Source organism: Natrix helvetica (genome assembly GCF_964273705.1).
Source record: "Natrix helvetica genome assembly, chromosome: W".
Taxonomy (NCBI): domain Eukaryota; kingdom Metazoa; phylum Chordata; class Lepidosauria; order Squamata; family Natricidae; genus Natrix; species Natrix helvetica.
Window position 1 is genome coordinate 26,388,008 of NC_138555.1, and position 12,576 is coordinate 26,400,583.

Genomic DNA, 12,576 nt, shown 5'->3' on the forward strand with positions numbered 1-12,576 from the left:
CCTCGCTCTAGGCACTGGGGAGCATGATGGGGGACGCTCCGGCGTCTTCGCTGCGAGGCTGACAGAAGAAAAAAACAAGCAGAAGGACGCGGCTGCGGTGCGGTGAGGTGAAATCTCCCTCTCATTCCCTTTACTAATTTGGAAAAATTGCCAGCAGTCTAAACTTCACCTTCGGCTTGGCTGGAGAAGCGCGAATGGAGGGAGGGGGATTTCCCCCCCTCAGACAGGCGGCTTGAAACAATTTTGCTCTCAGCCCCAAGGGAAGGAGGAGGGGGGAGAACAAACCAATGATGTCACACTCCTACTAAAGGCGAATTTTGAACTTTAATCTACAATGGAATGATGATCTGGAAAGTTTGAAAACTTTAAAAACTTTGTTGTGCCTCTAACGCGAAGCTGGCAGGGCAAGATGGCACACTTCCGCTGTCTTTTTGAACTGTGAAAACTGACTCCACCTTTAAAACTTCAGGCTTCCGGTCTTTGTCCCCGTGCTACTCAGACAAATATCTTGTTGATTGCTACCTTTTAGACTCCCTGGCGTGAAAAACTTTACTCTATTGCCAGTGTGATTAGAAAAATCCCCTTCTGCCTGGACCGTCTGTCTCCTGGACTCTCCTGGCTGACCTACTCCTCTGACTGATCACTCTCTGCATTGACTGAACTCTTTATCTCATAAACAATGCCTCCCAAAAACCCACCTCCTGGGAAACCTGGCTTTGCTGCCTCTGCTCCAACATCTACAACATACAGTCCGAGTACACAATCAACAATAACAGCCTTGATGCAACCTAAAACTACAGAGACTGAATTTCAACAAATGTTTCAGCAACTTCTACAGGGACAAGAGGAAATAAAAAGACAACTAAAAGAGATGAAAGAAGAAATTAAAGAGAACCAGGCCCAAAGTAATAAAAATTCACAGAGACTGGATCTTTTGGAGGGTGGGATGGCTGAGATGAGGGAGGGGATGGAGGGGGTGCAGAAGGGGAACAAAGAAATTGAAACCCAACAGATGAAAATAGAATTTGAGAGAATGTCCTTTTATCTTAGATTTCAAAATGTGGTGGAGAAAGATGATGAAGACATAAGGGACATTATGATAAGTATTTTGGCTGAATATATTCAGAAAGAGAAACAACAGATGGGGTGGGAACTAGACTTGGGAGGTTCACATTAAATTTCTTAGAAAAAGCACAAGAGATGAAATTCTGAGTGCACAAAGGGGGCAAGCTTTGAAATACCAAGACAGGCAAATAACCATTCTGAAACAGATCCCCAAGAAAGTGAGGGGGAAAAGAAAAAGTTATTCGCAATTAGCGAAGAAACTATACCAGAAGGGGGTGTGGTTCAGATGGCTGATGCCTGAAGGCATGCTAGTATTCTGGGAGGACACAAGAGTTAGAATTAATACACCCATAGAGGCGCAGGCCTTTATGGAAAAAAACAAAGCCCTCCTAGAAAAACCAGATGACTCTGCAACAGATATACAGGACACGGGAGGGGCCGGAACTCTGCCAGCGGGGGGAGATGGGGCAGTACCGAGAAAACTCAGATCACAAAAATGAATAAGAAAATCTGCTTGATATAAGTTGACCGAAATTATTAATTGAATTTATATGCTGACTATATGTTACTATTTAGTAATGAATTTTGTGTAAATGTATACTTTGAGTATGGAGGGAGGGGGCACCCACCGCACTCCGCAACTGCCAAAATTTGTAACCTTTCCATTACCTTTTTTCCTGTAAATTTTTAAAAAAACCAATAAAACTTTGTTTAAAAAAAAACATATTTTTAAAATCGTGGCAACCAAAACTGGATGCAATATTCCAAGTGTGGAATATTACCAAGGCATTATGAAGTGGTATTGGTGTTAAGTCCTCGAGGCATACTTGGCTGACTCTGCATGTGCTAACTGGGAGGAGAGGGGCTACAATGCCATTGACTATCATTGCCAGCCCTTGATTGGTTGAGAAGTGAGCAGCCAGCTGGCGGGAGAATGCAGCCATTCTATTGGTTCAGCATCTGACAGCTCTAGTATAAAAAGGGCTGTCAGCTGTCAAATGTTGCTGTTTGCCAGTTCGAGGTTTGCCTTACATTTTGCCATGTTAAACTGTTAATAAAGGTTGTGTTAGCTTCAACCTGCCTTGCCTCAGTTCCTGCCTGCCTCGTTCACCCTACAGAACAATTAACACTTAACCTGATCTTGAGTCTATCCCTCTGTTTATGCAGCCTAGAATTGTGCATTTTGTTTTTCTTTCCTAAATGTAGAACTTTAATTTATATACTTTATATATTTCTATGACATGCATTTTCCATTCTATTGCCCAATATTTTTTAAAAAAATCAAAAATTTTCAGATGAAAATACTCTCACCCAGGAAGGGAGCAATCCAACAAATCAGTTTGCATTAAATGAAGAGAATATAAAATTCTCCAACACATTAAAAAAATGTAGACCAAGATGCCCATTCCATCCAATCAAAGGGTTGCTCTTAAAATGTATTAAAAGGATCAAATATTAAAATAAATGTACATGGAGAAACAATTTGAATTAACATTGTTTACAATTTTACCTCATTTGTTCACCTCTGTTTTCCCCTTGTCTTATGTTGACAGTTGAATGAAGCAGGAGTAGAGGTATGGAATCATCTTCAGTAATCCTTAACACTCTCATAGAAAAATGAGAGCTACTACAGAAAACTATAATAGCTAAGAGACTGTGTTATCAGTCAGAAAAGTCCTACAATGGATCTTGCTTCTAGTTCACTCAGAAATAACAATGCATGGACCTATCTAGAATTGTCTAGAAAAGTTATTTCACATAAGTCTCTACTAAAATTCACATCAGTCTGCACTAAATTTCACCTCACTCTCTAGTAAATTTGGGGAAAAAAGTGTTCTCCATCATGTTCACTTTCTACGCTACTGCCTAACTAATATATTTCAACTGAAAATATTTCAGATGGTAATTCCATGTAAACATTGAAAAAAGGAGAAAAGCAATAGATCACTTTGCTTTCATTAATTGAGAAAGTCAGTGCTGCTTATAAAACTTCATGCCCTTCCTGAAATTTGAATTAGCTAACATTATCTGCCATGGTGATTGAAGGAAGATCTTCCATCTCCTCTCATCAATTATTTGACTCACTTTGAATTTGGGAGTGTGGCAGTATATGGCCCTCAGAGAATGTGCCACAGCATTGACTGTGTTGTAGATGCTGTAACTATGTCCACTCACAGTGGTCTCAAAGACAGAATTAAGAAGAGGCTCCAGCTTCTCTTCTCCAGTGCAGATCCTTTCAGCATTCTCATCTGTAATATCACTGGGGAATGAACATTCAAATGCATCTTTCCAAAAATCCCTTATAAACCCATCTTCTTTTTCAAAGTTTGGGCTTCTCTTCCACATAATATTTTTGAAACCAAGAAACCCTTTTGAATGAATTGCAAAGGACAGAGTGCCATGGAGAAAATCAATGGGCAGGTATCTTTGCATTAGAATGGAGGAAAAATCCATCTGAGCTGACATGATCCAAACTTTGGCCTTTCTCTCCTTTGGAATATCATCAGCATCTAGAATATAGATCATTATTCTCAAAGTCACAGTGGTTGTAATTTCAGCATTCAAGATCACTGCAATGACTGTACTTCCCAAGATCACTTTTGTATAATTTATCTGCTTCCTCCATCATTTCAGCAGCTAAATTGCTGTACATCATGGGTGGGATATACTCTATAAAGTCAAAGCAGATGCTTCTCTCCGAGTACATGGAAAGACTCTTTTGAATAAATCTCTCTCTGTATTCCTCATACAGAGAAATCAACCCAACCCAGGTCCATCCGAAATTCAACAATAAGTGTAGTATTCCTTTAAGTTGGTGGATCTGATCTGGGAACATCCATTTGACAAAATGTGCTTCTGTTTCTTTATTCATCAGTGGGGCTGATCTATATGTGATCTAAATGTGGAGAAAAGAATACAGGCAGAGAGAAAAGTATGATGTCTATGTTTCTTCATTGTCACCCTTGTTTTCCTTTTTGGAGACAGTCTCCTAGTCTTGACATAATCCAACCTTTTCCTTTCGTAGAAAGGAAATAAAAAGTTTTTTTCTTATCAGTTTAACACATTGGCATCAGGAAGTTTCACAGTGCATTTAAGAATAGCTGTGGTGATTTCCATGGCAGGTCATGAACTAGTTGTCTTAAGGTTTTAAAAGATCTATCTTGAGGATTCAACATCTGAGAGTAATAAGTAACTGTTGAACTTCTCATCTTGTTCTAGTTTTGATCTCACCTGAGGAAACTTGTAGTTGCAAAGAGTGGTTGCCATGTTGACACAGGTCTTAGAACAGGATCCTCCAATGATTGCTACTGTATTGGTCTGGTCATTACATTTGTAGTTGGGAACACATTTATCTTTTGTAGATAGAAATTCCATTGCTAAAAGATAAGTTGTGTATTCCTCAAGATAATTGGTAGCAATATGGAAACCAAGGCTAACGTTGAGTAAAATCTCAGAATATTTATTGATTTCCTTTACAGCAAATGCCAGAGCCAAATTGTGTTGGTAATTATGACTAAGGAACCTTCAGTAAAAGTTATAAACTATATTAATATGATGTTTGAATTAATATTATGTGTTAATTGAATTTTTAATTGAATTAAATCAAATTAAATTTAAGTTTGTTATTTGTTTTATTGTTTTATGGTGCATTTTAAATGGATGTCTGTAAGTTACTTAGAGTTGCCTCTGGTGAGGTAGGTGGTATGCAAATTTAATAAATAAAATGAAATAAATAAACATTAGATAAATAATTAAACAAGAGTGAATTTAGAAACCAAATGCTAATGTTTCTTTACAACTAACGTTTCACCCCTTATTTTTCTTCTTTCTTTTTTCTTTTTTTCCTACTTTTTATAAACAACAATAAATAATAGCCCAGTGGAGACTGAAACATTATGCATTATGTAACTAAAGTTTTCAGCTCAAGATAGAAACATTTACTGTTCCCAGGGAGGTAAATGTTAAATTTCCCAGAAAGACCACAAGAGATGAGATTCTGAGTGCACAAAGAGGGCAAGTGTTGAAATATCAAGATAGAGAAATAACAATTCTGAAACAGATCCCTAAGAAAGTGAGAGAGAAAAGAAAAAATTATTCGCAATTAGCGAAGAAGCTTTACCAGAGGGGGTGTGTGGTTCAGATGGTTGATGCCTGAAGGTATGTTAATTTTCTGGGAGGATACTAGAGTTAGAATCAACACAACCATAGAGGCACAGGCCTTTATGGAAAAAATAAAGCACTCCTAGATAAACCTGATGATCTTACACCTGACATACAAGACACGGGAGGGGCCGGAGCCCTGCTGCCGGGGGGAGAAGGGGCAATACCAAGAAAACTCAGATCACAAAAATGAATAAGGAAACTGGCTTGATACAAATTGATTGAAACTATTATATGAATTTATATGCTGACAAATTACTATTATGTAATATTGAACTATTTGTTTAAATGAATACTATGAGTACGGGGGGCGGGGACACCTCTCACACATTGTAATTGCCAAAATTTGTAATCCATTCCAATACCCTTTTCCTTTTTATTTTATTTTTTAAAAAACCCAATAAAACTTTGTTTAAAAAAAAGATAGAAACATTTATTACATTGCAAAATACATTCATTCGTTTTGTCATGGTCTATCAATGACACCTTTACCTTTAAATATACAGTTTAAACAATCTGAACTAACATTTCAGAAATTATTGTTAATATTAATCAGAATATTTTCTTTATCTGTAAAACCTCAAGTTATCTAAATCATTTATAGTTACAAGTGTCTTAATCCCACTGGATTTATTAGATATAATCAGATATTTACATCCTTACTTTATCCTTACTTCAGGTCCCTGAAGCCTTTGGAGGGCTTCCAGGGGGGCTGGGGAGGCTGTTTTCGCCCTCCCCCATGCTCCTATAAAGCCTCTGGCCTGGGGAGGGCAAAAAAGCATGAGAAAATGGGTGGGGGGGTCATGCCTGTAGTGCACACATGTGCACTGGGGGGTCGCACATTGCATTATGGGTGCGGCACGCCTGCACACGATCCCCCTGTGCTCCCCCCACTTATGGCATGCGAACCAAAAAAGATTTGCCATCGCTTTTCTAGTGTTTGCATCTTATAACAAAACAATATCTTTAAGATGTGAAAAAAGTTGCACTCATCAATTTCAAACAAAAGAAACAAAAGAAAAAAATGCTTTATGAAACAATCTCAGTAAGCAGAATGAAATATCATTCAAGGCTTATGAATAAGGAGAGAAGCAACCTAGAACTAAGAAGAAAGTTCTTGACATTTAGAACAATTGATCAGTGGAACAACTTGCCTCCAGAAGTTGTGACTGCTCCAACACTGGAAGTTTTTAAAAAGAGATTAGACAACCATTTGTCTGAAATGGTATAGAGTTGGATTACTGTTAACATTACTCTCTATTCTATTCTATTCCATTCCATTCAATTCTATTCACATAAATTAAACAAGCTAACCAAGATTAGACACATCATCATGAATAAGGTGAATTATATGAGGATAGCTAAGAAGCAGCTTTCCGAAGCCATCTTTTTCAATGAGGACTACAATTGATGGTTTCCCAGTTTCTGGCTCAGTATTTTATCTGCCTCACCAAAGTCATTTTCAAACATTCAGATTTGGGACAGTGGATATTAGTAAGGATTTTCATCTACATATTTTTCAATGGTTGTGAAGAATATTGGGAGGCTTGGCTGTTTTCTTTTTTTGGTAGGGGAAATATAAAGTCTTATGGTTACAGGACATGAAGCCAACAATTTGAAGAAGAATTCACATTAGAATATTAAAAACTGTTTTTGAGGCAAAATTATCTTCTTGATTAACTATTCCCATTTATTCTGACTGGGGCTCAGAATAATTTTCGAATATTTTTTAAAAAAAAAAGTGGAGGGAAGGTTTCTAGGTTCTGAAGTGAACTTGTAAGAAATCATCATAACTACTGTGTTAGGCTATCCTAACTTGTATGTTTAGGAAAGAAAGACTCTTGACTCCATTTGTAGTAAAAAGTAGAGTTTTACTAAAGCCAAATGGTTACAGCATAGGAAAAGCCAGATCTGAAGATTCCCATGCAAAGCCGATAATCTTCCCTTCTACTGGGCCCTCTCCCTTGGTCATCTTGCTATTGTTCAATAAAGTTCCAATTAGTTCTATTATCTGTCATGGTTTCATAGAGTGAGTGTAAGTATGATACTTATATACAATGTTGCTGCCTTGTATGTCACTTGATGTGATGATACAAGAGAATAATGCAGAATAGCCAAATTGGAGAGAGAGAGAGGAGGAAGAAAGGAAGGAAAGAAGGAAGGATGAAGGAAAGAAAGAAAGAAAGAAAGAAAGAAAGAAAGAAAGAAAGAAAGAAAGAAAAGACCCCTATGTTCTGAAGATAACCAATATGCCTTTATTCAAGGGTTCTGGCATAAATATCAGTTTCACTTCTTTTTTAGTTGCTCCTTCGTATTCAGATCAGGTCTCAGCATAATGATATAGCACTTGGGGCAAAAAATGCAGCCCAATAATCCAGCTGCGGAAGCCAAAATAGAGAAGATCTCCACAGCAACCACATATTTCCCTTTGTACTCAAATAGGTGGGAACAAAGGACACCCAGACACTGCAAAAGACCAGCATGCTGAAGGTGATGAATTTGGCTTCATTAAAGCTGTCAGGTAAATTCCTTGCTGGGAAGGCTACCATGAAGGTGACAGCAGTCAAGAACCCCATAAAGCCAAGCATGGTATAAAACATTGTGGTTGAACCTTCATTACATTCCAAGACAATTTCTTCAACCATGGAGTGTTTGTCTGAATCTGGAAATGGGGGAGAAATTGCCAACCACACTGCACAAATGGTGAATTGAGCCATGAAGACAGATAGGACAATGGTGTTGGTCATCCTTCTCCCCACCCATTTCCTCATTTTGGATCCTGGCTTGGTGGCTATGAAAGCAAGAACTACCATGGTTGTTTTACCCAAAATACAAGAGAGGGCTATCGAGAAAGTGATGCCAAAAGTAATTTGCCGCATGAGACATTTCACTTGATCAGGTTGCCCAATGAAGAGCAGAGTGCAAAGGAAGGAGAACAGGAGAGCAATGAGAAGAATGTAGGTGAGGTTCCTGTTGTTGGCTTTGACAATGGGAGTGTCCTGGTGTTTAATGAAGATTCCCAGTACTGCAGATGAGATGACAGAAAAGGAGACTGCAATGATTACCAAAGAAATACCCAACGGCTCTTGGAAAGTTAAATAAGTTACAGATTTTTGAAGGCATTTATCTTGACCCTTGTTTGGATGTTGATCCTCTTGACAAGGAAAGCAATCACCTAAGTCTGGGGGAAAAGAACAAATAAAACTGTAGTACAGTGATGTAGAATCATCATTGTTTTTAAGCATGAAGAATTAATAAGAAATTGAGTCTACTAAGGTCCATTGAAATACCTGAGTCGTTTTTTCTAAAATATTGTACAGTGCAATATATTATATAATGCAGAGTTCAGTTTGAAGAACCCTTAATTTATATAGCTACATTACCTCTCTCTCTCTCTCTCTCTCTCTCTCTCTCTCTCTCTCTCTCTCTCTCTCTCTCTCTCTTTCTTTCTCTCTCTCTCTCTCTCTTTATCTATCTATCTATCTATCTATCATCTATCTATCATTATATAAAATACCTGTCAAACAGCATTAAATATCTCACTGAACTATGAAGAAGCTTTCCATTGCTAAACTATATAAAGTAAAGCAAAGCTCAAGTTTTCAGCTACAATAATACTTATTGAAAATGTAGTCCCATTTCGATTTATTAAATTATTGATATATTCAATGTATCTCTTTGCTTACCCATTCGGTCAGCAATCTTGCCTTCTGGACAGCGTCTACAATCATAGCAGCAGGATAATTTCCCTTCCACTTTTACCTTGCTGTAGCCAGAAGGACATTTCTCATTACAGATGGAAAGGGGCATTGTCTGTTCATAAATAAAATCAGAATTCTTTCAAGAATTTATGTTTTGGGAGTCTTCAGTCTATACATATTCAAAAGATACACATCCCAATTCAAGCCTCTATGTCTCACTTCCCCATTTTCTTTTGTTTGAAATTCATTAACTCAGTTTTTCTCAATCTTCAGTGATGAAGAAGTATGAACTTCAATTGCCAGAATTCCCCACTCAACTTATTGAAGCTGAGAGTTGAAGTCCACACCTCTTCAACAAATATTAACTGCTCATATTTTCTCTTGTGTTCAATTGCATCTGATTGTCGGAGAACACCTGGAAAAGTTATTGCATTTTGTTGCAAGGTTTTTCACATGTGATTTGCCACTGCCTTCTTCTAAAGAGAGAGGGTGACTAGCCCAAAATCACTCAGCTGTCTTTGGACATAAGGTAGAATAGAACCCATAGGCTCCCAGTTTTTAGCCTGATGCCTTAACCCAGGGGTATCAAACTCTCATCATCATCGCAACATCACATGACATATCAGGATTTTTTCCATTTCACTAAACCAAGTGGGGGTGGGGCCAGCATGTCACACATCTGGCCTTTCATGTCACACATCTGGCAGAAATGATTTTCTGCAAATCATTTTCTTTAATGATTTGCAGAAAATATTGATCTGCAATTTGAAGTCTCTCACTCACCTGTTTCCAAAAGATGCTGATTAACATAACTCTATCCGTAACCCTTTTTGTCCATAATTTAATAACTTGGGGAATATATGCTATACATTTATTAAGCTGAACTGTCTATGAAGCTATTTGTAAATCCATTTTCCTCTTGGAAGTTTGTTGCCATTTTAGAAAGCAGTTTTCTGTTTTCCTTGTTGATTGGTATATGGTTTTTTTTTTAAGTATCTGCCTTTCCTTCAACAATTTTTATTTATTTGATATTATTTATAAAATTGTATGCCTCCTATCTTGCTATGGATAGCAACTCTGGGTAACATTTATGCTTAGTATGCATCATATCCCTTCACTTGGAATAGCATAACTAGTTAGTTGGTTAAACAAATAGATTGGGTCTCTAATAGAAAGTCTTTGTTTTAACAAAGAATCTCTCCTCACTATTTTATCTCTTTCAGGAATGGCATATACAAATTTAAAGAGATGAAATCACAAAACTCTCTGTGTGCCTTTTTAAAAAACATTTTCATTCTGTTAGAATAAATGGTTTCTTTCCATTAAGCTATGTCTGTCTATTGAGATTCTTAGTCATACAGGTCATGGGTTTCCCAAAGGTGCATTTACAAGAGGCAACTGGACTTTGTGTTTTTTCTTTGAAGACATTTCGCTTCTCATCCAAGAAGTTTTTTCAGCTCAGAGCTTAGAGCTGAAGAAGCTTCTTGGATGACAAGTGAAACATCTTCAAAGAAAAATCAGAAAGTCCAGTTGCCTCTTAAAAAGCATCTTTGGAATTATACTATATGCTTTTCCAAAGTGTCATTGCTTTATTACTGTAGTTAAAAATATTCTCCGTACTTCAAATTCAGTTGTCGATTATGATGTTCAGGAAGGGCTCAGTACTTATAGATATTATAAAATGTGGGCCATGAAAATATTTAAAGACCCCTTGCATCCTGGACATAAATTGTTTGAACTCCTACCCTCAAAACAATGCTATAGAGCACTGCATACCAAGGCAACTAGACACAAGAACAGTTTTTTCCTGAATGCCATCACTCTGCTAAAGAAATAATTTTCTCATTACTGTCAAACTATTCACTAAGGCTGCATTACTATTACTATTAGTCTTCTCATGGTTCCTATCATCCATCTCTTCCCACTTATGACTGCAGGACTGTAACTTTGTTGCTTGTATCCTTACAATTTATACTGATAGTGCTTCCTGATTGGTTATTTGTACCATATGACTAACATTAAGTGTTGTACGTTATGATTCGTGATTAATGTATCTTGTCTTTTTATGTATACTAAGAGCATCTGCATCGAAGACAAATTCCTTGTGTGCCCAATCACACTTGGTCAATAAAGAATTCTATTCTACTTAAAAAAAAACAACACACCATATAATTGGACTCAAATAAAAATAACCTTATTCTTTTCAGTGTCCAAATATTCAGGGCTCTCTTCTAAGAAGTCTTATAGAAGATATTGATGCTGAATGCAAAGGTAATGGTTTTGATTTCTTGGATTCATTTTTACATCTTTGAATTCTGTTTTACTACATGTCATTTTATCTTATTTTATCTTAGCTTCTCTCATTTTATTGTATTTTATTGTGCTTGATGCTCATGTTTTGATATGATCAAAACATAATAAAATATATTATTGCAATTAGAGGGACAATTTTGCATTGGAGATAAATAAAGGTTATGTGTATTTAAATGTTAAGACCTATTTATATTTTAGCCGTTTATGTTCCTATCACAAATAAAATAATTGAGGCTGATAAATCGAAGGGTTGTTGTGATGACAATCATTTTATCATTTACTTCTGTGGACCAATAAATACATAATTTCCTAAAAAGTGAGAAATGAGACACACCTGGTTAAACATGGGGGGCCAAACAGCATCCTTGGCAGAAATGGTGAGGAGCTTGTCAGAGGGAGCCATGGGATTGATCTTCCCAATCTGGAGTCTTAGAAAGGACTTGTTTGGGAATGTGACCCAATTGAAAATATCAAATCCAGTTTTAAATTCCCCATTCAGACCAAAGGAAATCTCTTCTCCAGCACTGTTGTTAAATGTGACTTGCTGCAAAAAATGGTGGAGCTCAATGAAGAAACAAAGAAATATAAATATTAACTGGATTCTTTGAATCATATGGAGAAATTTCAATTTTTGAGTTTGGCTTATGCTCAGTAGAGATTTTTCCCTCTTCAATCTACCATGTTTGTAATTGAAAATGATATGTTGATCACGTAGATTTTTATTCAATTGATTAATCTTCTCACCTGAAAAATTGTCAATGAGAATTCCAGTGCAAAATCGAGAAAAGGAAAAGGATTTTCACTTTTTTCCCTTTTCTTTTCCAATGACAATATCAGCGATATTCACATCTATACTAAACAATATTTCATTTATAAGTGCTAAAACAAACAGAAAACAACTACAGTCCAGTATTTTTAAGATGATCAGATGATCTTCCTAAATTTGGATTTGTGAACATTACCTGCCATGATGATTGAAACGTCCATCTTCTCTCATCTATTTTTCGACCTACTTTGAGTTTGGAGGCATGAAAGTCCCTCAGAGCATGTGCCACAGCATAAACTGCATTGTAGATGCTGTAACTATGTCCACCCAGAGTGGTCTCAAAGACAGAATTCGGAAGAGTCTCCAGCTTCTCTTCTCCAGTACAGATCCTTTCAGCATTTCCATCTGTAACATCACTGGAGAATGAACATTCAAATGCATCTTTCCAGAAATCCCTAATAAACCCATTGTCTTTTCCAAAATCTGAGTTTATCTTCTTGATAAATTGTTGGAATCCTGTTAGCTCTTTTGAGTGAAGTGAAAAGGAAATTGCACCATGGAGAAAATCAA

At 36.9% G+C, this 12,576-nt stretch overlaps 1 protein-coding gene across 1 annotated transcript; it reads right to left on the reverse strand.

Annotated features, from left to right (window-relative positions):
• Nucleotides 1-7,318: 7,318 nt before the first annotated feature.
• LOC309400375 (vomeronasal type-2 receptor 26-like) lies at nt 7,319-12,372 on the reverse strand. The gene is made up of 4 exons (XM_081968812.1): nt 12,203-12,372; nt 11,575-11,784; nt 8,913-9,039; nt 7,319-8,407 (listed from the first exon to the last, which is right to left on the reverse strand). The coding sequence occupies exons 2-4, from the start codon at nt 11,641-11,643 to the stop codon at nt 7,554-7,556; spliced, it is 1,050 nt and encodes a 349-aa protein (XP_081824938.1). The 5' UTR covers nt 11,644-11,784; nt 12,203-12,372; the 3' UTR covers nt 7,319-7,553.
• Between the last annotated feature and the right edge of the window lie 204 nt (nt 12,373-12,576).

What these genes read in the sequence shown, in the direction of transcription:
- LOC309400375 (XM_081968812.1), bottom strand. Translation starts at nt 11,643, where the DNA reads ATGGCTCCCTCTGACAAGCTCCTCACCATTTCTGCCAAGGATGCTGTT. An exon ending in GGCCCCCCATGTTTAACCAG is followed by an intron (nt 9,040 to 11,574) that starts GTGTGTCTCATT and finishes ATTTATGAACAG; the next exon opens with ACAATGCCCCTTTCCATCTG. An exon ending in CAAGATTGCTGACCGAATGG is followed by an intron (nt 8,408 to 8,912) that starts GTAAGCAAAGAG and finishes CTTTTCCCCCAG; the next exon opens with ACTTAGGTGATTGCTTTCCT.